General features: G+C 38.7%; 1 protein-coding gene across 2 annotated transcripts; it reads left to right on the forward strand.

Annotated features, from left to right (window-relative positions):
• The first annotated feature begins 2,138 nt into the window (after positions 1-2,138).
• ntrk2b (neurotrophic tyrosine kinase, receptor, type 2b) lies at positions 2,139-27,667 on the forward strand. Of its 2 annotated transcripts, XM_081613999.1 has the most exons (17): positions 2,564-3,385; positions 8,417-8,491; positions 8,572-8,643; positions 8,742-8,810; positions 8,910-9,061; positions 9,182-9,318; positions 12,596-12,728; positions 13,186-13,488; positions 13,725-13,739; positions 14,509-14,666; positions 15,286-15,385; positions 16,429-16,617; positions 17,844-17,974; positions 18,068-18,240; positions 20,208-20,448; positions 21,291-21,449; positions 24,334-27,667. In XM_081613999.1, the coding sequence occupies exons 1-17, from the start codon at positions 3,186-3,188 to the stop codon at positions 24,517-24,519; spliced, it is 2,493 nt and encodes an 830-aa protein (XP_081470125.1). In that variant the 5' UTR covers positions 2,564-3,185; the 3' UTR covers positions 24,520-27,667. The 2 variants fall into 2 exon arrangements, with proteins under 2 accessions (XP_081470124.1, XP_081470125.1); XM_081613998.1 differs by having other exon boundaries at positions 2,139-3,385; positions 17,844-18,240.
• Positions 27,668-27,877: the final 210 nt, after the last annotated feature.

Genomic DNA, 27,877 nt, shown 5'->3' on the forward strand with positions numbered 1-27,877 from the left:
ATTTGTTAAAAAGTAAGTCACCATAGCGACACTAACCATCCAGACTGTGTCATGGATCATCTGTTCCAGTTGCCTCCTAATCGTGCACGGGAAATTTAGGAATCTGCAAAACATTTTTATTTGGTCACTTTGAAATATATGATCACCTAGATAGTTTGCTGCTCAGTGATAAGTGGAATTAATTTTATTATTTGTGAAATGTGACAGATACTGTAGATTTTGTAGGACGGATTCTGCTGTGTAGGTTGATATCAGTGTATTAGAATATCATCAAAAAGTTAATTTCTTTATGTGATTTAAATCAAAAAGTGCCTTTTGTGCATTATATAGGTTCATTTCTTGAAGATGGATATATTTCACACTTTTATTATTATTATTTTGATGATGATGATGATGATGATGATGATGATGATGATGATGATGATGATGATGATGATGATGATGATGATGATGATGATGATGATGATGATAAACACTTCATAAGAAAAATACAATTTTGGACATGACAGTTGTGTAGCAGAAACCCTCAAGGAGGATAGGTCTCAAAAGGTTATTGTTGAAGACATACCTGTAAATCCACCAAGGATTGGCTGAGAATTATAATAAAAACCCCTAAACTGAGTCCAAGCCCAGATCTGGATTTCAATGAGATGTTTGGGAGAGATTAAAAGCAGCCTATACATGCAAGAAGACCTCTCCAACATTTCACAGTTGATAATCAGAGATGGGGCAAACTTTTGTCAGACTAAAGTGACAAGCTGGTAGTTTAGCAAAGTTCAAATAAACTGTTTTATACAATTGATTTAAGTGTAAAACAAGATTAAGGTTTGTGTTTACCCGTGGTTACGTTTCTTTTTTGTCCTAAAATGGTCTTTTGCTAAAAAACAACTTCAAAACACTTTTTTTTTTTTTTTTTTTACAAAATATTCAAATTTTTGGACAAACTGAAGAAGAGTTTGTTATATGCTGTATAGCATCATTTGGCCAAAACAAGTGCTTTAAGTACACTTCATTAGATATTCTTTGTGGCATATAGATTCGACAATGTGCCTGGAAAAAGAACTCAAGAGATTTTGGTTCATTTTGATATGATAGCATTATGCAGTTGAAACAAGTTTGTCAGCTAAACATTCAAAAAGTAATTCTCCCATTAAACAACATCCCCAATGTTCCCTACCAGATTGAGAACTATATAAAATATAGATAAATAAAGTGAACTCAGGATCATACTTATTATTTAAGCTGTCGTGGCACAGTGTGTTATGCTTCTGGAAGTATAGTCAGCAGAGGACTGCTCATAAAGCTATTTACATAACAATATTTAGTAAGACTGTGGTGTTTAAGCAATCTTCAAATTGGAGTAAGGCACCAAAGTGTTTCAAGGAAATCCCTGAAACTATTGAACTTCTACTGCCAGATATGATAGATCCATATCTTATGTCTTAATCTATGTTGTTTAAATTCTGAATGCTGCAGCTGAAATTAAGACTCATTGGACCAGGAAATGTTTATGCAAATGTATTGTTTTTTTTTTCTTCCAAATTTGGTAATTCTGTCCATAACGGACAGGAGTGGCACCTGGTGTGGCCTTCTGCGGGTTTAGCTAAAGTGCTGCAGGGATTGACGTGCTTGCGCATGAAATGGTGTTCCATATATCTTGGTTTGTAACGAGTGTCAAACATTTTCTGTTAACCTAAGAAATGGCTGAGAGCAAAAGAGACCAAACGGGTCAACAAGTTCTAAAATACTCAGACCAGCACGTCAAGCACCAACAAACATAACACCTTCAAAGTAAATCTTCTCTTCTCCTCATTTTGATGCTCAATTTGAACTGAAGCAACACCTCTTGGTGCCTAAATGCATTGTTCCTCTTCCTCCTAAAATAGCAAGTGTGTTTCACACTTTAAATTAGATTATTGGAATAATGGAACATTTCAATTTAATTCTGATTCACTGAGATGCACTTGTGCTCCTCTTAATGTACTTAGCAGGCCACGTTTATGAGATCTTAAACCACTTTTCTTTTCTTTTTCTTTTTTTTGTTTTTTTTTTTATCTCTAACAAGACGTGCAAAATGTAACAAGCTGCACTAAAGCTGGTGCTTAGACAGTGAGGAACAAAATAGCAGACATCCATCTGTGCTCTGCTCAGTGATTGGTGTGAGGCCTATTTGAAGTTTGGAGACATAGTATAGGTAATTATTTTTCATAGATGCACCCCGACTTGTGCGTCACCCGCACGTCACACCAGGCCTAATGGGCAGCCGTACAACAGCGTTGTTATGGAAAAGGCTCAGCTTTCATCTATCGCATTGCTTCAGAGTAACCACAACAGTAGAGTTTGTACCTGTGTCGTTGTTGACGGGTGGGCCCCTTTGACCCAAAGCTGGCCACTTAAGTGTTCCTGGCGGCCTGTATAATAAAGCTGCTACAGTTCGCGTTGAGTTTCTGAACGCAGTGAAAAAAAGAAAAAAAAAAGTATTATTATTATCATTATTCAAATTATGCTTCTCTAATAAGATTCTTTCGCCGGCATCTAACTGAGACATAAAATCACCATCGCAACCACCTCCCCACCCCCCACCCCTTATGAGATGGCTCGGAGCTGCGCCCGTCCTCGGTGATGATCGATAGACGGATGCAGGTAGCCTTCCTCCCCTACACACGCAGCATCACCACGCATCCCTTTACTCCGCTGTGCAGCTTTCCTCCCCATCAGCGCACATACGCACACGGGGCTCCTGCCTATTGAGCTCTGAACATCTGGAGCAGCTCATATTTGTTTTACAAGGAAGGCAGTGGCCGCAAAAGGAGGACTGAGACAGCAACAGCAGCGGCGGCGGCGGCAGCAATAGCAGCAGCAGGACGGAGCACTTGACACCTTTCTTCACGGCATCGATATGCAGTAGCGTGATACCAGCTCTGCGGAGACGGAGAAGGCCAGTCCATGGCATCTTGATGTTAAAACCGTGGGCTCTGCGCATTCCCAACCGACAACACAGGCTTGTCTTTTATTTTCCTTTTCTCTTCTTTTTTTTTCCTCCCCTACCTCACATTCTGCAGAATCGGAAGGATTAACTTGGCCAAGATAAAAAGGCGGCAAGTGAAGACACGCTATAATAATTCAGCTTGACCAGATTCCGTTCTGTCGTGGGGGATTCGTGGGATATATTCACTGGCCCCGCGATGGACTCCAGCGCGGGGAAATATGGCATGGCTCGTTTTGGATTGTTTGTGCTTTTCATGGGGCTGTGGAGATCCGGCGATGCCTATTGCCCCGAATCTTGCACTTGCAGCATCTCACGGATTGTTTGTAACGACCCCGAACCGGGGATCGAGGATTTCCCTGTCCTTACGTTAGATGACATGGAAAACATCACCGAGATGTAAGTCTGTGCATATAAACGATCTTATTAACTTACGAAGCAGGTAGCTCAAACCCACAGTACAGGTGGCAGTGACACCAAACATCAAGGGTGCATATATTAATCATGACAAGTGTATATACCATTACATTAAAAACCCGGGCGGCTATTATAATAAAAATGTATGAAAAACGAGTGATATATATATATATATATATATATATATATATATATATATATATATATATATATATATATATATATATATGTGTGTGTGTGTGTGTGTGTGTGTGTGTGTGTGTGTGTGTGTGTAGTGCAGGAGATAGTGGTCGCGCGTGCGTGTACGTGTGCGTAAAGGCGGTGCGAGTGCGCGTCATACTTATTTTGGATTAGAGTGTTTTCCTCCAGAGGTAAAGAGCGCTGGACTGAACGCTCAGTCCCAGCAGCGGAGCCTCCAGGATCTTTACTCTGCCTCGTTTTTAGAAAATAAAAAATATTATTTTGGGAGGGGGGTGGTGGTGGTGGTGGGGGGGGCGGGGGGGGGTGTGAGAGTGGGAGTTAGTGGGCGTGAGGGAGATATCCTCAATATTTCAAAATGCCCACACTGTTGACAGATGAGATCATATCAGTTGTGTTACAGCTGGCAATAGGCTGCCGAGAGTTGTGCGCCCTTATCTGCGTCAGTGTGTAGGCCTGTGAGTGTTCCTGTTACAACGCTGCAGAAGTCCACACGGCCTGCAACTGCACAGAGTAGTGGAGACTGGGTTTAGTTTTTCTCAGGCAGACGCGCTGGAGCCATCATGGATGTTATTCAACTGGCGCCTTTTGTGGGGAAATGACTTCTTCATTTATGTATACATCCGGGGGCGGAAAAAAAAAAAAAAAACGGTGGAAGCAGCCAACTATTTGCAAAATTTCTACACTTGCGAAAGCAGGCAAATCAAATTTTAAACTTATATATTCCATTAGTTAATCGTTTAAGCTACTTTATCATTTAGGCTGCATTGTAACGGATACCGTTTATTAACTTACAAACGAAATCTCATCCGTACACTGTGGCTGAGAAACGGACAATGTCCAGGGCCGGCCAAAACTTGTACAGGGCCGTAGGCAGAATTTGACTCGGAGGCCCTCTTTCTCTGACTCTCGCTGTAGACAACCAATATCTAATCCAGTGGTTCTTAACCTTTTTTGAGGTACCGAACCCACCAGTTTTATATGCGCATTCACTGAACCCTTCTGTAGTGATAAATAAAATATGATTATTTTCCCCCCAAATTCAAGACATCGGGGTGACCCAACTAGAATCTAGTTAGGTCACCCCAAGATCACTAAGTCTTCTTAAAAGGTAGAGTCTCTGAGAACAGTTCTTCAAAATATAGTCAGTGTTTTCAGCACAGTTAAGCTGACTGTCCAGTAACGACCCAAGGTATTTAAAATTTGCCACAATTTCAACAGGTTGGCCTTCGAGAGAAACTGGAACCACTTTAAGGTCTTGTTTAGATCATTTAATTAACTCTACATTCTTAAGAGAATGAAAAATTACTAATAAATAATAAAGACTTTGGGGTATTCTGATTTAGTAATGTAATTATATTAGTTGTGTTACCACCCCCAAGTCACTAGAGGCAGTACCAACCCCGAAAAGATGAGACTAAGGAGCAGATATGGAAGTACACCGAAAGCTATAGAATTTGGTTAAAAACTGTGAGTTTTGCTGAAGTAATTAAAGACACAAGTTCAAATCCATGCTGAGAGTGGAGCTCCTTCAATCAGGGCTCCTCCGCAGCACTGATTGGCCAAGCAATGTAACGTGATCCTCTGCAGCAAGTGATGGCAAAGCAGGGCGTCATCACGACTTTACACAAGTGTGTCTTTACCTCCGCGGCAGAGGCTCCGCCGAACCCCTGAGACCGACTCATCGAACCCCTGGGGTTCGGTCGAACCCAGGTTAAGAACCACTGGTCTAATCTCTAAGATCACGAGCAGTTAGTCTTCTACCTGCAGTGTTTTCAGTTTGTATACATTTTTCCTGAGGGTGGAAGCTAAATTACTTCTGCTTGCGCCAGCTCTGCCAATTTGGGTAATGGTGCCAACTTTGTCATGGGTCAAATGTGGACAGATCCAGATCTCAGTTGATTAAACAAGCTTGAGTTGTGGTTTCAACCAAAATACTGGGTGAGGTTTCCTGTCAAATGAGTTCTGGTAAATAGTATCTAACTGTACGGCTAAGAACAAATAATAGTAAAAAAAAAAGTTCTCTACACAAATGATATTTGGGGTGAAGCTAATTTGTATCGTTTTAGAAAACATCTGCGCTGACAATTGTCCGATTAAAATAAAGTCATAAGTTTTGTAATGTGTAATTTCTGACAAACAGTTTGTGCATACAAGTCATACTCAACGTGCTTCTAAAACTGCTGAGTTGAATAAGAGATTTGTACTCTTAGTTTATCTTTGCATTAAAGGTTGGAATGTTAGCAACATTTCCAAAATAGTGTTACCTCAAATGAACTTATATGAGAGAGGAATGGTACTTTGAAATGATACCTATGTTAGAAATGAACATAGGTATCATGTTTACAAGTTGACATCCTGGTGTAATTATGTTGTTCTATTAACACTGAATGCAGTGAAATGTGAAACTAAAATCATTAAGTTGTTGAGTTAAAAAATATATATTTTAAGATACTTGTATTAAGCTTTCTTCAAATGATCTTTGATAAATAATGTCTGATTTCGATAGTCAGAATAAATATCAGTGACTTGATTAATAGTAATTTTATGCATCCCAAAAGATGTTTGTTACAGATAAATGTTATTCAAAGAATAACATTGTATTCTGCTTACTTTGTTTTTCCGAAGTTTACATCATTAAATTATGAAACGGAGGTAAAAATTACATAAATTTTTTCACAGAAACATGACCTCAACTCATTCCAATTAAGAATGGGTTTATAGGTCAAATTAATTGATTGCTGGATTATTACTTGGTACTTATTTGGTCGTTTTTTGAACAATTATAGGCATCTTCAGGGATATCAAACACAGTTTTGTTGAACCAAAATTTCTCCCCCAAAATCCCTGTCTTTGTCCATTAATAACAGAAAAAAAAATATTAAGAAAACAAATTATATATTTATGATATGAGTGTGTTTACCGACTGGTTTCAATAGAAATTATTGAAATTTCAACTTGCAATTGTAAATAAAAAGTCAATCTTAAGGGAACAGTAAAGCAAGAAGTGGAAACACCAACAACAAAATTGCAGCTGCAGAATTACTACTACTAACTATTGAAAGTTGGTTGAAGACTAAAGCCTCACACTGCGTGACTAAGAATTTCGTTGACATGTAGACAAATTTGGTAAATAAATTTGGTTGTCAAAATTAAAACCTATTGTATAACACAAAATAATTGCCTGTCTGTATTGACTTTACAGTCGCTTCTTTGATCAAAGTGTTAATGTTGAAGAAAACTAGCGCTAGCTCGTGCTAACTACTCAGTAGGTGGAAGGGTAATGTCACCTAAAGTGAAGAATGTCCCTCTCTAGAGTGAACTGAACTGACATTGATATAAACATTATTATGCTGAATCGTTTTACCATCCTATCATTTCTCATTTTTTATACTATGAAAGAAGCTAATCTAAGTCAAATCAGGTCAACGTTTTCAGGTTTTTCTGCTTCCTTTTGGTGACTTCTTTACACTTACAAACTGGGTCTCAATATTTGGTAAAAACTATTCAACATCCCTTCCAAGTTCCCAACAGTATAATCATTTCTATTAAAAAGACAAAAATAAATAAATAAATAAACAGACATTTTATAGGGCATATTATCTGGACATAGTTCAAAACAAACCACTGTCATTTAAACACAAATATTTCAGCAACAAATACCCGTATGGGAAACTGGTTCCCATAGGGAAAGTAGCAAAGCCTACCCTACTTTTTTTCTGTTTTCTTTTTTTTTTTCTCAAATCGCATACCTCTGCTTTATTTATTTAAAGATAAATAAATTTTTAAACAACTTCCTGACCTGCACGGTGGTGCAGTTGTGAGCACTGTTGTCTTGCAGCAAGAAGGTGGGCTGTAATCCTGACCTGGGGTCTGTCTGTCTGGATGGAGTTTGCATGTTCTCCCGTACATGTGCAGATTTTATTTTATTTTTTTGTGGGTAGGTTAATTTGTCTCTCTAAATTTCACTTAAGTATGAAAGTGTTTGCATGCAGGGATATTTCTCCTGTGTTGCCATGTCTCTGTTTCCATGTGATGTGCTGAAAACCTGCAGCTCTCACCCAACCCCAACAAAGACCCCACAAATTAAAGAGGTATAGAAAAACAGATGGATGTCAGCTGCTAATCCAGAAGACGATCATTTATAGTAATTTCTTTTTTCAAAACGTAAATAAAGAATGTCAGGAGTGATGTTAAGAAAATGCCACGGATTTCTGAATTGGTATGCTGCAAAACCAAGTTCCATCCATCTACAGCCACTCATCCTTACAGGGTTTTGGGGGAGTTGGTGCTTATCTCCAGCAGTCGTAGATGGTACTTCCTGGACGGGTTGGAGGGCAACAGACACACAGGATAAACAACCATTCACACAAGCACTCATATACCTAAGGACAATTTTAGAGAAATCAATTAACATCCAATGTTTCTTGGACTGCAGGAATAATCTGGAGTACCCAGAGTGAACAGATGCATGCATGGTGGGGAGAGAAAGGGTGGCATGCAAACTATATTTAGAAAGACCCTAGACCTGAATTTGAACCCACAACCTCCTTGTAGCGAGGAAAGTGTTACCAGCTGCTCCACCAGCCCTGAGATCAGAGTTCTTGAATTACATGTAATAAAAAACAACTAATCATACATGTTATAAGAAAAGGAAAACAGTATGCTTGAGACAAACCTTTGCCATTCTCTAAAATAAAACATAAATCGACTTTATCAGCCTCAATACTTGACGTAGCAAGAATAATATGATCATTTTACATGAGAAAATGCATTGTAACAAGTCTTAACATCTGGTTTCATTTCTTTCCGCAGACACATTGCCAATCAAAACAGATTGATTAACATAAGTGACAGCAGTTTGAGGCACTACATAAACCTCAGAAATCTGTAAGTATTTCACCGGTTTGTGCTTGGTTAGATATTAAGCTAATTTAAACTAAATAAATGCAGACTGTGACTTCCAACAGAACGGTGACAAGGACAAGATTAACATATATATCCAAGGATGCATTTTATAACAACACAAGACTTCAATATGTGTAAGCAGCATCTTACAGTAAAGTTATTTTATCACACCTGTTCCCCCTGCTGACTTTTTACAGTTTTTGTTGCTATTTTTATATTTTTTTTTCCATAGAAATCTCAGAGATAACAACCTCTCCATGCTGTCATGGAGAACATTTCAGAACTTCAACAGTACATTTCCGTAAGATGACACGTGTGCGTCAAACTGTTAGAAGTCCAACATCTCCTTCCCCCGCCCCTTAAAATCTTTCTTGCGTTTGTTTGTCTGCTCCATTTTAAGGCTTCTTCTATCTGGAAACCCTTTGGATTGTGTTTGTGAAAACTTGTGGATCAAACTGAGACTCCAAGAAGACATAGACGGTCCAGAGCTGACATGTACTGATGAAAGGGGAGAGACAAGGGACTTTGCCACACTCACTCCTCCAGACTGTGGTAATGTAAAGCCTTGTTGGTATTCTTAGGCTGATTATGTTTGCTTTGTGAAGACGTAAAGGAGCAGTTTAAAACTAGAGACAATATTCACGTATATTTGCCACGTTTTGTATGTTGCAGTGGTTCCCAAAGTAGAGTTGAGCCTCAAAAATGTGACCGTAAGGGAGGGTCGTGATGTCAAAGTTGTGTGTAGTGCCTCAGGCTCCCCTGTTCCTGACATCCTGTGGACCCTTGATATGCTCTCAACCCACTATGAGGTGAGACGGTTTACCTTCAAGTCTCTTTTGAATGTTGGAATAAGTGAAGTCCAAATGACTGTAGTCTATCATGCAACACAACGGACCACATACTCAAACATAAGATCAAATGGTCTGTGCGAAGCAGCCAGAGTACTTGAAGAAAACTTGCTTTTGCAAGTTTCTGAGAGAAAGCAAAAAGTTAACATTTGAAATAACAGCAGATAATGCAAATTGGAGAGTATTAGAAGAAGAAGAAAGTGAGGAAAATTCATCAGTTTGTCCTCTAGTAGCCTAACCTAAGCCTACAGCAGCATAACTACAAAAATAGCTCAGGATATCCTAACATACACTCTTAAAAAGGAGTATCTAATTTGCAATAAAACATTGGCAGCTGTGGTTGCCAGAACTTTACAATATAAATACGGTAAGATCCATATTTATACGGTAAAATTCTATGCTGGGCAAAATTCTGGCAACCACAGCTGCCAGTATTTTACCATAATTTAGAGTAATTTATTTATTTATTCATTTATTTTTTTGTACGGTGTAGTCCGTCAGTTTTATGAAAAATTAAAGTTTTCAACCTCGTTTTAAAAGCAGACAGGATGTCTGCCTCACGGACTAAAACTGGGAGCTGGTTCCACATGAGTGGCGCCTGATAACTAAAAGATCTACCTCACATTCTACTTCCTGAAGCTCTAGGAGTCAGCAGTAAAACTGCAATCTGACAGCAACGCGCCCTTTTAGGAACGCAGGGAACGATCAAATCCCTGATGCATGACGGAGTTTGATTATTTAAGGTTTTATAAGCGAGAACGAGAATCTTAAATTACATTCTGAATTTAACAAGGAGCCACTGAAGCCGCTGGCATCTCCGCCGCTCTTGGTTTTCCACATCTCCAATGGCGAACCATGGATTGGTTCACGCCGAGCTTACGTGCAGCGGCTATCGATCTGTACTACCAGATCGATAGTCTTCAACTTAGAAGCTGCATCACAGGAACTTCTTCGTGTTGCTTCTTGATGATGGGGTAGGAGTTTGAAAACATTTCTCCGTCGTGCCTGCTGCTAGTGTAGCAGTGTGATGTTATTAAGCTAGACCAGTGGTCCCCAAACTACGGCCCGCGGGCCGGACCCGGCCCGCCTCCATATTTGGTCCGGCCCCCTGAACAATACCAGAAAGCATTTAGATTTTTTTTTTCTATACCATATTTTCCAGACTATAAGCCGCTACTTTTTTTCCTAAGCTTTAAACCTTGTGGCTTATATGTGGATTTTTCTTCAACCACCAGGGGGCTCTTTAGCAGGAAGTGAATCATTGGAAGTCAAAATTGGAAATAAAAGAAGAAAGCGCCCATTAAAACGGAATACATGTTTAATAGGGAATTTAAATTTGAGAATGTTGTTGATCAGTTAAATAGCATTGAGGGGGAAAAGAAGATTTTTCAGTTTTTTAAAATAATATTGGGATCATTATGAGAATTTTCATTTAGCACATGCTAGTAGCAACACGAAGGATCAGCACTTTTACTGTTACAGTTACCGTTTGGAAACTACCGTAATCAGTTCAGTTAAATCTAAACTTGGCAACGTTTTCTTTTTCGTTCGTAATAAATGTGATATTCAATTGACCTGTTATGACTCAAATTTTGGGTGTCCGCCCCCCTCTGCTGCATCGCTGTGGAAAACCTGGAGCGGCAGGTTTTCCTGTGGCCTGTGGCTTATAGTCCGGAAAATACAGTATTTATTTCATAAATAGTGTTATTTCCTGGATTTTTTCTGTGAAGAACCCAGAGAGTGTTATTTGATTGTGCTTTCTGGAAAACAATAAATTTTTATATGTAGGCACTCCTCCAATCTTCACACTTTTTCTGTTATAAACTGACTCTGGCCCCCCACCAGAGAAGGGAAAATTTATGTGGCCCTCACAGGAAAAAGTTTGGGAACCCCTGCACTAGATTGTCAAGTGAGAAGCTTTTCAGGTAGGAAATCATATGAGCACCGGCAGCTTTTATTTTGAAAATACGACAGATCCATTGCAAAACAGCGGGTAACTTCCTGTTTAGAAATTATTATTGTTATTTAAATTGAATGTGTTGCGAATGAAAATGTGAATTATTATCTTTACTGTCAAATATATTGAGTTCATGGATTGTTGTTTTGAGTGTCAGTTCGGGGTTTAAAAAGAAAAATTAACGGGTCATACCATTATAGTCAGTGAAAGGTTTTCCCACGCTGTCCGTTGCTCTTTCTGTTCAGATTCCGTGGGAGAAGTCACTGTGGAACATTGCGATGAGGAAAAAACCTGTTTTGACTAATATTTTCTGCTATTTGAATGCAGGAGCATTAAAAGTGCCGTCAGATCAGTTGTTGTCTAGCTGTTATTTCCCACAAGACACAACGCAGAATCAACTACGCTACGCTAGCATGAGCTTGTTCTACAAGAAAATCATCACTTTCTTCTTCTTTAATTTCCAATTTTGACTTCCAATGATTCACTTCCTGCTAAAGAGCCCCCTGGCGGTTGAAGAAAAGTCCACAGAAAAGCCACACCGGGCCATAAACCGCATGGTTCAAAACGTGGGGGAAAAGTAGTGGCTTATAGCCGCCACAAATACCTCTGCAAAAATCAACTCCTTTGAGAAGAACTGGAATGGAGACTGGACCTGGAACATGAGGTTTAAAGTGTCTAACCTCACAGACGCTCTTGTTGAATTATGGTTTTAAAAAAATCCCATACTCCTACAACTAGAAGAACTCCTTCTCAGTTGAGTTGTAGCTGTTAGCTGAAAAGAGTGGTTTAGCATGACATTAACTATGATTTGGGATTTGGATGTGCGTGAAAGCAGGCAGGTGGATACTTTATCATTGTAGAGCAGAAGCGTCGCGACACATGTCTGACAAATATTACTTCCCCGCAGAAGATGGTGTTACAGCACAGAAATAAAACCACGCTACATGAAAACTGAGTCCTGCTGAACCACAAATAAGCATAGCTTCAGTCAATAAGGAGCTTTTTTTAAGTGAAGGGGGAAAAAAAAGACAATTTTTGTTGTTGTTGTTTTTTTTTTTCAAAATAAAATTAGATGTAAATTGTAAATAACTAATTCATTTACATCATTTAGGAGCTGGAATGATTCACAATTACTTTTATATTGCAATTAAATTAAATACTACCGTTACACATACTATGAGTGATATAAGTTGTTGTTTTTTTGTTTTTGTAAATATCCCACCAGTCTCTTAGGTCCGTACACAGAATCTGTAATTGATCTAATAAGTCTTGTCTTTCCAGATTGACCCTTTGGAAACAAAAAGCACCCTCATCTTGTCAGGCCTGTCTCCCGATGACAACGGCAGGGTGATCGTATGCAGCGCCGAGAACATAGTCGGTCAGATTGAAGCCACGCTTCAGCTCAATATCCTCTGTAAGGACTTCAAATATGGCCTCACATCTCTAGAAATCCTATTTTATTTGCGTTCAATTTGATCTAATTTCCTCTGTGTGATGAGCATTTAAATACTTTCTCCTAAACCGTGTTTTTTTCGTGTGGAAGCACGGTTTGTTATCATTACTGTCTCCTGGAAAATCTTATTGACTTTCCATGTTTCCTGTCCATAACTCTTCTTCCTGTAAAGCTGCTCATGCCTCACCACGTGCCTTCGCTTGTTTAACATCCATTAATACGTTGTCCTCTTCCATGGTTTTCTGCCTTCAGAGTTGGAATGCATAGTTTTTCATTAGGTTAATGCTCGCCTCCCAGTTATTTTTCCAACCTTCACCTCTCCTCTCCACAATTAGGGTTTCTACTTCACCTTTGCTCTTGCTGTTTGTCTCCTATTGTCCCCATGACCGCTCTTCTTCTCCCGTTGCCTCCGTCTTAGTTCCCCCTAGAATCGAGCAGCTGCTGGCTCCAGAACAGGCCCACCAGTGGTGCATCCCATTCACTGTGACGGGGAACCCCAAACCTAAGCTGCTGTGGTATCATAAGAAGGTGCTTCTCCAGGAGCAAGACTTCATCCGCACCATGATCCACGAGTCCACCGAGAACGAGGACCACGGCTGCCTGCAGCTCGCCAATCCCACTCACATCCACAACGGCGAATACAAGCTTGTGGCGAGGAACGAGTACGGTCGGGATGAAAAGACGGTCACCGCCCAGTTCCTTGATCCGCCAAACATTACAGGTCAATTTGCTTCCTGTTTCCAAATAAAGTTATTTCTAGAGCATGATTTTAAGTGTAGTAGGTTCAATTACATTCAAATTGCAGAAGTGCAACTATTTCAGTTGTACATCTTTTGTTGTATGGGTATGTTAATTGTGACAAAGTTTTGTAACTGAGTGGGATTTTATATGTAACAAACCTAACATGTTGTTATTATTATAACAAATTTCTTTCTTTTTCTTTTTTTTTATTTGCAGAAAACCCAGATTATGGTAAGTAATACTTATGTTTTTTGACTTGATTGCCATGAAAAAGTATTAGCCTCCTCATCAATTTCTTGATTTTGTCACCTTTGTAAAATAATAGCCTAAGTCATTTTTGGCAATAAATAAATAAAATTGCCACCTCTTTTTTGCTAGAAGGTGAATTAGGAAACAAATATTACTTTTGGCAAAAAGTATTTTTTCAGGAAGATGATTAATTACAATTACATTTAAATAATAAGATAGATATTATTGTCGTCTTTCTGTTCTGTATTTCCTATCAGGTCTTACAATTGAATTTCGGTTTTAGATCAGCATTTTTAATTCAACAGTAAAACAAACTCTTGAAAAGTTTTATTTATAGGAGACCGCTGATTACCAACACAAAGGCCCACCTCATATGAGTCCACCAGCAATTCTAAGACTTTTAGAAACCTATTCTGGGGACAAAAATGTAATTTTTTTGAAAGACATAAGTCCTATTGTATCAGGCCAACTTTACAGCATGTAAGGTGATAGACATTTTTGACCCAGTCAAACATGATGGTGATAGTGTCATGGTCTGGGGCTTCTTTGCCACTTTAGTGCATGGACATCTTTGCATATCTTTGTATGATATAAGAGGATTATTTTGAGGATCTTAAGCATTTAAGTCTGAAAAAAGCACAAGAAAGCTGCCCTTAACTTTTCTCTGTACTCTTATGCAGTTAAAAATATCTACTGATTTTCATCTCTTCTTTTTTTCTCCTTTTCCTCTGCATCTGCATCTTCTGCTCAGATGGTAAGTTCTTTCCAGACTTTATATGTAGTTTCACACAATATAATATTGCACACATCAGTCAGAATTGCAAAATATTTCCAAATATGAATAACTCTGATTTGACAGATCACATATATACTTATCCAGATCCACCGCCTCTGGACGACAGTGTTGCAGTAAGTGATCCTAAATATTACTAGCCATGTGTAGCTTTTTACAAACCTTTTGACTTAAAGACATATTTGCAGTTTATTTGATTGTGGTTTCAATGACGTACATTATATTTATGATCTCTTACACATTTGAAGATATAGAAGTGCAAAAAAAGAATAAATCTCTTTCTAAAGCCACCACCTAACCTCAATGCCAATACCTAAATTGTGTGTTAAGGTAAAAAGAAAAATATATAAACTTGTACTCAGGTCTATGGACTATCATAGAGATTGTGGAACTGGTCACTAATCCATGTCTCTGTAGTCTCCTATCTCTAGTCAAGACCTATAATTTATTTTTTTTGCCAAAAAGGAGGAGTTATACAAACCATTAAACTTAGCTGTACTAATAATTGTACCACAAGTGACTTTGCTAAAGCCAATTGTTTCTACTTTGCTAGACATTGATTAAATGTGCTCAAATCAGATGTTCTATTTTTCTTCATTTTTTTTCCAGTGTAAAATAAACAAAACACATAATTACCAGAGATCTCACTAATTATGACCAGCACCTTATTTTGATCTTTGCAGTTTAGTTTTGACTTCTTACTGGGATTACATTCTCCGCTTTATTCATCACCAGGTGTATGTCGTTGTGGGAATTGCCGGTGTTGCCCTGACTGGCTGCGTGCTCATGGTCATCATTTTGAAATATGGAAGAAACTCAAACTTTGGTATTAAAGGTAAAATAAATATCTTTATTTTATTGCATAAATAAGGAGACTTAAGCTTAAACCCATAGTACCCCAGAGAAGATAAAAGACACAAAACCTTCCTGAACTGTTGTCACATCAGAATATTCATATAATTTTTTTATTGGGGCTTTTATGTGAAATACCAACACAATGTAGAACATAGCTGTGAACTGGGAGAAAAAATATACATTTAAATGTACGAATAAAAATCTGAACTTGATGGAACCGTTTCTAGAACAAACATTTGCAGAAGTTACAGCTGCAAGTCCTTTGTGGTATGTTTCTCCCTGCTTTGCATATTTCCAAGCTTACATTTTTGTCGATTCTTTGCAAAACAGCTCCAGCTAAAAAGGGCCAGACTTAGAAAAGTGGGACCCCCTGGGCTGGAGAATTTTTTTAGCCCCCTAACCAGAAAATATTTTTTTTTACTCTTGCAAATTACAGTACATTGACATGTAGGGCTATCAGCTGGTAAGAACTGATACATGGTCGGTATAAAACTTAAACCTATCACATCTCACAATTTATGCTTGTAATGTGAAAAATTTTCTGTCACCTTTAGACTAAACAGGGTAAACAGGTTATTTCACTTTTTAGGGTAAGCGTTGTCTACAAATGTTATTTTCAAAATGCCTACTACCATTGCTCGTTATTAAGAAGTTAATAAACGGTCAATAACATATAAATACTGATATGGCTATTTCCTGTATAAAATCATATATTATTAACTTCCTCTGTTAGTCTAGCATTACTCCCACAATTTTCAAAAACCTGATACTAGGGTATTATACATTACTAGGGTATTATACATACCATTAAACCTATGCACCCTTCAACATCCATCCACCCGGTTAACCACTCTTCTCCTCTTTCCATCTTCTCTTACTCCTCCTTCCTAATGACCAAACCTCCTACACTTCACCTTCTTGTCTGCCCATCTCTCCTTCTCCTGTTTCCTGACCGCCACCACCTCCACCTCCTTCTTCCCCCCGCACCCCATCTTCTCTCCTCTCCTCTCCGTGGGTCCCCAGGCTCCTCCTCGGTAATCAGCAACGACGACGACTCTGCCAGCCCTCTTCATCACGTCTCCAATGGCAACAACACACCGTCGTCCTCAGAGATGGGTCCAGATGCAGTGATCATCGGGATGACAAAGATTCCTGTCATTGAGAACCCGCAGTACTTCCGCAACTCCGGCAGCATGCTGAAAGCCGACACGTGTGAGTTACCGCCGCTCTTGATGAACGCCGGGTAACCTGGGCTTTTTTTTCTCTCTCTCTCTCTGATAAATCCATGCAGGGATCATGTTGCTATAGGCGCCATATTTATCAGCAGATTCCTACTGCGCCGCGGCAGTGACTTCCTGCTTTGGGAGCTAACCGGAAAGCTCATACAAGATACTCAGAAAGACAAACTTTTTGTTTTATCGGAGATCTATAGATTTGACGTGACTTAGTTCTTTGCTGTGCAAGAAATAACTTTTTGCAAATACCAACCTTCTTTTTTAACTTAGTTTGTTAGGAACCAGTCGACAATAAAAAACAGTGCTCCATAGTATAAAGTAGTACTGACAATAATAATAATAATAATAATAATAATAATAATAATAATAATAATAATAATAATAATAATAATAATAATAATAATAATAATAATAATAATAATAATAATAATAATTTCTACATTCATAATAACAATGGAGGGAAAAAAACACACATAACATCAATGTCATATATAATTACTAATAAGTAACACTTGGCACAGGCCAGACTGAGCGCTTCATATATAGTATAATTGTATGATAATCTTGAGGAAAAATGCCCAAAAAATACCCCAAAGTTTCTCAATATTTACAGAAATCATTTTTAATAAATAAATATCAAACATTATGTAATTCTTTTAATTGAAAAACAATCATTACAGTTGTATTTTTTGTTTATACTGCTTACTTTTTTTATTATTTAAACTTGCTAAATGTAATTAACTTTCCCTAAAATGTGGGATTGGTGAATTGAATGAGAATGGATATGTTTGTTGTGAAATAGACCTTGAAAGACTCGGGACTATTCCCTTCATTAGTGTGTATTTAATAATTAAAAACACTGTCATATATTAAAAGTGTAAACTGTAAGAATGAGGAGTTTCTAAAAACACAGGACATGATGGATGTCGAGAGTTAGCTTGTCTAGCAACCCTAGCAAAGCAGCTTTGAAGGGCCAACACTTCTTGAAAAGTCTATAAGACTTTCATTAATGCAACTTATTTTTACATTTGGAATTTTCTTTTCTTTTTTTTTGTGCATAATGAACACGCATATGTATGACAAGCAACAAAAGCATATCTCCAAATTGATCAAATTCCAGTATACTATAAAGTTGAAGTATCTTTCTCAAAATTCCTACCGAAAAAAGATCTTGTGGGTGATTTCACTTGTTCTGTATTAAAGTTGTGCAGCACATCAAGAGGCACAATATCGTACTGAAGCGGGAGCTGGGAGAAGGAGCCTTCGGGAAGGTCTTCCTTGCCGAGTGCTACAACCTGGTGCCAGATCATGAGAAGATCCATGTGGCCGTCAAGGTGCTGATCAGGAAGCTCCTTCTTCAAAAACGTCAGGGAACAGTTTCCACTGGATGTTCGCTCCTGTTCACCCTGCCTCTTTCTGTCTCCCAGACTCTGAAGGAGGCCACTGAAAGCGCTCGCGCAGACTTCTACAGGGAGGCGGAGCTTCTCACCAACCTGCAACACGAGCACATCGTCACCTTCTACGGAGTGTGTGTGGAGAGCGACCCGCTCATCATGGTTTTTGAGTACATGAAACACGGAGACCTGAACAAGTTCCTCAGGTGAGATCGTCTTCCAATGAAATGACAGACTCGTTTTGTAAAAGTAGTTTCATTTTGCCTGTTGGGCACCTCATTCAACAATAGCAAGGATAAAGGCTGCGCTCAATTTTATTAACTATATGTTAGATCCAAAGCACATCTCTGTTGATAAAATATCTTGACTGGAGAAGAAGCCCATTTAAGTTGTACATATTCTTTCTGCAAAAGAAAGAAACTGGCGTGTATTTGCAGTATAACACAATAAATCACTGTTCAAAGGTGAACGTAATAATGAATTAATAATCAGTTCAAAAGCTTACAACTAGCACAATAAGATTAAGTTAATGTGCTGACATCTTAAATAGTTTCCTGATCGTAACATTTGAGACTCATTAAAACATTAAAAGGTCTCAGTAACATAACGTGCATCATATGCATTGATTTTGAACTCGACTAAAGTCATAAAGAAAAGCCGTCTGCTAAGGACTTTTTCAAAAGATTGAACTGTGGCTGAAAGGTCAGACTCTGAGTGGTGTGGTCACTGCACAGTCATGGTAAGGCTATCTGTAACGACCACACATTTCCATTTCATACATTGTCAATTGTGGGTTATGTGGGCAGTTTAATGGGTGCATTCAGTAGCCTGCCTGGTTTCACATCATCACTATAAATGTGCTTAACCATAAACTCCTTCTCTTTTAGGAAGAGAAGAAGAAGCCACAACCTGCCACAGTCTTCCATCTGTATATATTTTTAATTGTTGAACTTAAATTTACTGCTTAGACTCACCAAAAGGATTTCGGATGCTCTAAGATGCCAGAGTACACAACCTCAAACATGTGGGTTAAATGTTCTAAGGCTGTTCCATCTGTTGTCAGGAGTTGCAATGGGAACGTTTGTTTTGGATTTGCTGGTGTTACAATATTCTTTTCAAATTGTCATGAATTACCAAAGATTTTTCAGTCTGGTAACTTTAGATCCTGGCAGGAGAAGGGAATTTGCCAATTGGAGCACTGCTACAAAAAGAAAGTATTTATGTCACCATCTACTCTAAATGCTCGATTTAGACTAGCACAATTTAATTTTTTACATCAGTTATATGTCACCCCACAAAAATTACATAAATATAATTCCAGTATAAGTCCTCTTTGTTTTAGATGTGGTATGGAGGAAGGAACATTCCTTCATGCCACCTGGCATTGCTCTAAATTGCAGGGTTTTTGGAAGGGGGTTTGTGAAACGTTATCAGACATTCATGGCATCATGATTCCAATAGACCCGGAGATCTGTTTATTGGAGAACTTTACAAATTCCAATTTAAATTAAATTTAAAGAAACTTACAGAAGTCCTTTTGGCAACTGCTAAGAAATGTATTACAACAAAATGGAAATCAGACTCCCTCCTCCCAATTAAAATGCGGCTTTGTGAGATTAATAGCTGTGTGACACTAGAAAAAATAACCTATTGGATACAAAATACAAGTAAGACTTTTTTATCAAATATGGCAGCCTTTTTTAAGTTATATGCAAAATCTACCAGCACATTGGATTGATTGCTGATCCTGTAATTGAGCTGGACTCCACAGGATTTATGAGCGAATCTGATACCATCTGTCAATCTATTTCCGATTCATAGACATTTTATTTCATCCCTATAGATTACCCACCTTACCCACCCGCCCCCGTCCAGTCCTTCTTTTCATTTGGCTGTTGTGTTATATTATTGTAAATGTATTTTGCTTTCAATATGTCTCATTCTTAGAATTGCGCTTTATTGTGTACCAGTTTTGTCCTGTGGTGTAACTACTAAAAATCCAAAATAAAATATTCTAAAAAAAAAAAAAAATGTCTTGAATTCGAATCAAAACTGAGACTTTGTAAACAATAAATAATCATGACAGATGAAATGTAAAAAACAAAACAAAAAAAAACATCAGAACTTTTTTTTTCTGTCATTTGTGAAAAATGCAATGGTTTTTGGGTTGCAGGTCCCACGGTCCTGATGCGGTTCTCATGGCAGACGGTCAGCACAGTATCTTGGTGGAGCTCACCCAGTCTCAGATGCTGCACATTGCCCAACAGATTGCTGCTGGCATGGTCTACCTGGCCTCCCAACATTTTGTCCACAGAGACTTGGCAACAAGAAACTGCCTGGTAGGGGAAAACCTGCTGGTCAAGATAGGAGACTTTGGCATGTCGAGAGATGTTTACAGCACAGACTACTATAGGGTGAGTAACCGAGAGCTGTTTGCTCTTCATCTTATGTGATCCTTCATTGCTCATTATTGCTATTGCACATCCTTGCAATCTTCAAATGGTTCTCATAAATATACCTTAAAACAGAAACATGAGCTACAAAAAGGGATTGCTTCCTCCAGCTTTGGTGAGACAGGTGTGTATCAGTAGAAATGGCAATTTTAAGATATTTTATCTGTTTATAACTTTCATAATCTACAAAAATGTTAAGTTTCTATGGTAATAAGAAGCAACAGTGCAAAGGAACCCTGGAAGGTTTTTCATTTTTTTTCAGCGATGAGTTAAATTATTCTCTCACTCAAGATTGACAACGTCGTACTAAACCACAAAGGAGCAAACTGTGTAATTGTCCAGGTGTGGACATGAGAGAACTACATCCAGCTATGGACATAATCATAAGACCAGTAAGAGTCAAATTAAAGACATTTAGAAGGAGCAAATAGATTTATTTAATTCCTTCTCCGTTGTGTCTCGCATCTTAAGTTGAATGCCACAGCGCCCTCTGCCGGAGTCGGAAATGCAAGGAAAAAAATATGTCACCCTAATCGGGGCCTTTCACCTACCACTGACATCCAACAATGTTATTCAACATGAGTTAGGGATCCAAGCGCCGTTACTCTCAGTTCTCTTTACAAATGTTCTGTGAATATTATAGCAGACGTTTTCAAAGTCCTTTTGCCGGTGTGTTGTTTATTGGTCACAGTAACGTCTCAGTCCCCGCCTAAGTAAGCAAGTAGAGATGGTGTAACCAGCAACTGAAACCCTTTTATCTGACCTGAGGGGTCTCGCTAATGGAGGCTGCCGCGTCTCCCCAGGTGGGCGGTCACACGATGCTGCCGATCCGCTGGATGCCCCCGGAGAGCATCATGTATCGGAGGTTCACCACAGAGAGTGACGTGTGGAGTCTGGGTGTGGTGCTGTGGGAGATCTTCACCTACGGCAAGCAGCCCTGGTACCAACTCTCCAACAATGAGGTCAGTCACATGAGGTTCAAAGCTGTGATTAATTGTAAGACTTTAGTGAAGGCATCATGGGAATTGGGGTATTTACTGTTGTCGAAGGTTGACTAACGTTAGAAACTGAAGATGTTAATGTTTGTGTTTTTTTTATTATTCTAGTAATGCAATTTGCAGTTTGTTCCGCAGAGTATCGTGCATAATGTAGTATTAGATGGAGCTGGCTGGAATTGCTCAACATGATTGTTGTCAATTTCCTTGATTTAGATGCATTTTAGGCCAGGTAAGCTCTAAAATAGCGGTTCTCACTCAACGTGGGCGGTACCGGGCCCCCCAGGGGGCGTTCAGAGGACGGCAGGGGGCGCTGGCGGACATTTTTACAAAAGGGGGGCGCTGGGATTCCTCTGGGGGGCGTTTGGTCGAAGGTAAACTTTACACCTTAAATGCATAACAATGCCAGTTTAGACTTGGAGCAACTTGCTAAAACTGTATTGTGTAACGTTAAATCATGCTTGACTGCAACTGTATCGATGGCAGCTCTTCTTCTTCTTCTTCTTCTATTCAGTGTTTGTTAGCTTCTGTTAGCTTCTTGGCGCAGCTCCGTTCTCCTGCTATTGGTAGCTAAAATCACGATTTCCACACTGTGTGTCCCTCTGAAAAATGAACCCATTTAATTAAATAAATAAAGAAATCCCTCCATGGGTGATGCCACGATAGAGAGCGTTCATTTTATAGCGTTAACACGGTGCTGTAAGTGGTCCGGTATGAAACGGGGGTAATAGAACAACACAGCACTTTTAAATTTCAATAATCAGAATGCAGAAATTGTTTCCATTGTTTTAAAAGGTTTTTGTCAGTCTGCCTTTTCCCCATCGATACGCTTCCCGACCGCCCTGCACCTTAGGGGCTTAAAAAAAACGCCGCACACATCGCGCAAAACTCTGAAACAGGAGAAGCGGTAAATGAAACGGAGCGACGAACTAGATGTGAATTATGGCATAAAAACAGAGAATCCGACGCTGAACAGTGAAAAAATCAACACATCATGTGTTGATTAGGCGGCGCAGCAGGTGATGAGATTACTGATGGTGAGCGTCAATAAATGATAAAATAAATCTAGCAACAGGAAAGAAACTAAAGTGGACATAGCAATAGACCAAGAGAGGATAATACTAATAAAAGGAAACTAAATGGAAATGAATGAAGAACAAAGTGCAAGAATAAACTAAGAAACTAAAGTAAATGCAGAGTAATAAACTGGTATGGCAAGACCTTTAGAGCAATAATTAATACAGAGGACTGTATGGCAAGAATAAACAGACACTATTTCCAGATAATAGGTAAAATAATATTGTTGAAATGTCATGGGTTTGTTGAGACCATATCTAGTACTGAGAATAAATATATCTTGGACCATAACAGTAAAGAACTGATCACTTATTTATGTTTTTAATTAGATTTGATATATTTATTTCTTCAATATTATTTTCCATGTCAGTGTTAATGTCATGAGGCTGATGACTCCATGACACTTTCAATTTACTCATTAGGATTTGATTAAGAACCAGATTTGTTCTTTGTAATTTCTGTCCAGTAAAACTATTAATCTATAAATCAATAGACAGGTCTATATAAAGATATTTTTCCACTGACAGCTCTGGTTTGCACAGTAAATGCCATGTGGGTGAAGTTTTATGGATGATACTCTGATGTCCCATTCTCCTGAAGGCAGCACAGAGCTGCACCACCAGAAACCCACAGAAACACTGAAGAGAAGAAGAGCTATGATTGATGTAGTTACAGTTCTATCCATGTTTTAATGTTGCAGAGCTCAGTCGTTTTGCAAATAGTTAAAAGTTTAAACTGGCATGTTTTACATCTTTTACCTGCTCATTTTGTGGAATATTTAACAACTAGAAAATGACACAAAATAAGAATATTTTTTCCACTCTGATTGGCTGCTGTTAGACCTACCAATTTAACTTGAATGTTCATTGCATTTTTCGTAGACGCCTGTGAAAATAATTTCTATTCCCAATGGCTTTTTTGTTCTCTTGGAAATTATTTTTGATGATAAAAACAGAAACAAGAATAAAAATCAAAACATCTACAATAGTGATAGTAATATTAATGATAAAATAATAGTCAGTGCAAAGTAGCCTGCAAATTCTTTGGTGGGGGGCGGTGAGGGACCTGGATAAAGGCTGGGGGGCGCTGGCCCAAAAAAGGTTCAGAAACACTGCTCTAAAAGAAATTCGGCACCTGCAAACATAAGCCGACAGTTCTCAGACCTTTTCTTCCTTTTGTGGATTGTTTTTTTCTGATTCATCAGAATGTATCTCTAAATGGTACCTTGCAAAAACAGGATGATGTTTTTTTGTGTGCGTCAGCAGGAACATAAGATGCGTAGTTATGGGCTATGAAGAGCTTTGGAATAAATAGAACCTCATAAAAAACTGAAAACTCTTGCATTAGGTTTTGAGTGCATTCATTTTCTGAGCCTTAGCTCAGTCTACACTGCTTGTAAGAACACTGCTGTCTGTCCTATTGGCTTTGCAATGCACAGTCTCCTAGCATCTCTAAATCCCTCAAAAAAGTACTTTTTTCCCCCTTTTAGCCCCTTGCCAAGCACAAGCTTTACAATATTTTCACAGGACTGCGTGTGATAGGCTTGCATAAAATAGTCCAAATGTTAAATGGAAAGACAAAGATAAAACTTTAAGTCCGTATTGCTCACCCCTCTACTCCAGGAGTAGAGGGGTGAGCAATACGGTTGTTTTACATTACATCAGTTATTTTTCTTTTGTTTTACATTACATCAGTTATTTTTCTTTTATTTTACTCCATTTTTATGAATGCGTAAATCTGTCACAGCATTAAAAGTCCCCGCTGTCTCCTGCAGGTGATTGAGTGCATCACGCAAGGCCGAGTCTTGCAGCGGCCCCGCACCTGTCCTAAGGAGGTATACGACCTGATGCTGGGCTGCTGGCAGAGGGAGCCCTACATGAGGCTCAACATCAAGGAAATCCACAGCATGCTCCAGAGCTTGGCCAAGGCCTCTCCCGTCTACCTGGATATACTGGGCTGATCCACCAGCGCCTGCGTATGCAGTTTGTGTGCATGTGTGCTTCGTATGCGGATGGGTGTTTGGGTGCTGGAGAGCATGTCGGGAGGCAGAGAGGACGCTGGAAGTGAAGGTAGCGTGACTACGTCTATGTACAGAATCCGGCTGTAAATGTGACTGTAAAATGCAAGCTGTCCGTGTCCTCATCCCGTGAAGAGAAGCCTTATCGTTTAGGTTTTTTGCTTTTTTGTTTCCTTATTTGTTTGCAGAAGCTCCTTGGCATGTTTCATAGAATGAAGTGAGAAATACATACAGATTTATGTGATTTTACTTAAAATAACGGTCTAAAACCCCCCCCAAAAAACAAAAATGAGCAGAGAGGTCATTCTGCATCATGTGAATCCATCGCCACAATGTTTTTCATACTTACTAAGAGAGGCGGTGGGGGAATAAAAAAAAAAATCAAAAATCAAGAAACACTCATTGACTGAGAATATATGGAAACATCTATGTAGATAAAGCTTTTTAAGTCCAGTTGATTTAAATCTGGTATTTAAGTCATGCATATGTAAAAACATTTTACAGACAAGTAAAAAAGAAAAAAAACAAAATAAGAAAAGATCATTTCAAAATTGTGAAATAAAAGGGAATATATTTTACATCCTGAATTAAAAATGACATATTTTGTGAATATCTGTTCATATTTTACTCTAATTAAAAATATATACTTAAAATATATATACAGTACATTGGTGGGAAACGGTTTGGTTTTAAAGAGCAGGGCTATCTGAAGCACAGCGCGTTAACTCGGGAGGACTGGTTGTTTTGGTTCTCCATTTGTCTGTCGTTCACCTGCAGTGCCACTGAGTAAAAAAAAACAACAACAAAATCTTTATTTTGTGGCTCATCTCTGAATGATGTTTCAGAGCCAGATTTCAAGGCTCTTACAGGACGGATCGAGGTGAGGCAATGGGCCCAGAGGGGGTTTCTTTGACGCTGCTTAAAGACGTTTGAGGCTTTTGGCATTTTCAGCGGATTTAAAGTCTTCGCTTTGCATCGGCTTGTTTTAAATTTCTTACTTTTAGTTTTATGTTCCATTGACCCCTTGATTTTTCTTTTCACATTTTGAACTGTTACACCACACTTTATTGTATGCTACCGACATTTTACCAGATAAACCGCTGCAAGGTAATGCATGCTTGTGAAGTGGAAGAGAAACAAATATATGTTTTTCAATTTTTATTTCAAATAAAACTAAAATAATTTTTTTTTTTTTTAAACAGTGCGATGTGCATATTCACATGGGTATCTACCCCATTCACTCTAACTTCAACATCACTATTGAAACTTTACATGCAAAACAATTTATTTCCAGGAAACTGCACACTCCAGAGCATCTTTTCTGATTTATAGCTGGGTCATATGTTAAAAGCTTAGGAGTGTGATTTTTTTTTTCTTTAACTCAATATGCTGCTTTAAACCAGCTCACAGCTTTAACTCTGACCCGTCCAGTGTGTTCGTTGGCCTTCACAATTCTGTTCAACAACAGCTGGATTTTGTGCTGAGGGTAAATTACGCAACAATCGGGTGTTTTTACGAATCAGTCGAGCACTGAAGAGAATTGGTTGCACGAGATTTTATTTAGAGACATTCGAGCAAATTTGTGCCACACTTTTTAGATTTGTGAAAATCTAAAAACGTCACATCTCTTCCACTTTCACAATTGTGCACTACCTTGTGTTGGTCTGTCACCCAGAATACTATTATTATTCTTTGAAGTCCGTTGTAGGCCCAAGGGGTGTGAAATAAAATGCTATATATATATATATATATATATATATATATATATATATATATATATATATATATATATATATATATATATATATATATAAGCACAACCCAAGCAGCCAGCCACCCTCTACCACTGAACACCCTTTGTCTCGACCCCAGCTGTAACCTTCAGCCTGGCTGAGCTGAAGCAAAGTGTAAACCTGAGGAAAAATAAGCTTTTTTTTTTTTCTGTGCATCTCACTTATGTTTTTTATTTATTTTTTATTTTTTTATACACTGTCCTGTATAATAGTCCTGTGTGGGCTGTATAAAAACCGCTGTCCATCCTGTACAGTTCTGATAACTGTCTATATGAATAGTAGGCTACATTTAATAGTATAATCTGCCCCAAGCAGGTACGTCAGAAACTGTGTGACACCTATCGAAGACAATGTGTTATGGGCCGCCGGCAATACGTACTAAATGTAAATAATGATTTTATTTGTGCGCCGTCGTACGATTTCCTCGTGCTCGTTCATGATACCAGTGAGAATACAATCCTCCTCCCTTTTCGGCGACTTTTGATCTGCAGAAGACGTTGTTTGAACAATGTGTTTTATTTTTATCTCTGAAAAAGAAGAAGAAGAAGAATAAAAAAAAACAATAAAAAAAAAGATTTCCTCTTTTTCTCTCCACTGTGATGGGGAGCTCATGCAGAGGCTATCTGGGAGGCCGCCTGTCTGCAGGAGGAGCACAGACTCTACACACACACACACCCATATTTCTCCTTGCCAGCAGGCGTCCCAGTTGATTCGTGGCCGACGGAGGTGGGTGGCCGTCTGAAGAGCTCCTTCTGCCCGACCCCCCGCCACTCGGACCACCTCTGACTGACTGTAGCCTATTTTGATCCTCTTTCAGATGAATAACTGTGACTTTGCATCATGAATAGTATATTATTTTGAATGTAATCTAGAAGGGTGGGGATCTTTTTTGAATGTAATCTATCTTAGGGGTGGTGTCAATGATTTTTCTTTGTAAATATATGGTAAAAGAAGAAAAAAAGACGACAAAGATAACAAATTTTGCTTATGAATACAGTGAGCGCGTGTTCATGTTTGTTGGTGTGATTGTGTGTATTTGCACATAAAACTGAATGCATGTGTAAATGCGTGTGCGGTCGCGCGCCCGTGTGTGTGTGTGTGTGTGTGTGTGTGTGCGTGCGTGCGTGCGTGCGTGTGTGTGTGTGTGTGTGGTGCGCTCCTGGCAGATTTGATCCTGCTCAACCAGTTCTATCAATCAATTCAATGCTTTGTGCATCATGTGAGTAGCTTATCCACAATTACTGGAAATGTTTCTTGTGATACTGTGCATTTAATAAAGGTGGTATGTCTTACAATAAGCTCTGTGTCCTTCATCAAGGATTGTTTCAGGGGTGCTACTCATAAAAAGTTGTTTTTAAGACTTTTTTTTTTTTTAAGTTATCACATCACTGCCAGCATGTGTGTGGATTCTAAACCAGTGGTGTCCAAAGTCGGTTCTCCAGGGCCGGCATCCTGCATGTTTTAGTTCTCTCCCTGGTTTTACACACCTGCATCAAAATAAATTTCAA

This window comes from Poecilia reticulata, chromosome 12, assembly GCF_904066995.2.
Source record: "Poecilia reticulata chromosome 12, P_reticulata-male-v2, whole genome shotgun sequence".
Classification (NCBI taxonomy): domain Eukaryota; kingdom Metazoa; phylum Chordata; class Actinopteri; order Cyprinodontiformes; family Poeciliidae; genus Poecilia; species Poecilia reticulata.

Bases quoted from the DNA above. Each gene is read 5' to 3' on its own strand.
- ntrk2b (XM_081613998.1), top strand. From the start codon at position 3,186: ATGGACTCCAGCGCGGGGAAATATGGCATGGCTCGTTTTGGATTGTTT. The intron at 8,811-8,909 runs GTAAGATGACAC...CTCCATTTTAAG, and splicing joins AACTTCAACAGTACATTTCC to GCTTCTTCTATCTGGAAACC. The intron at 14,667-15,285 runs GTAAGTGATCCT...ATTCATCACCAG, and splicing joins CTCTGGACGACAGTGTTGCA to GTGTATGTCGTTGTGGGAAT.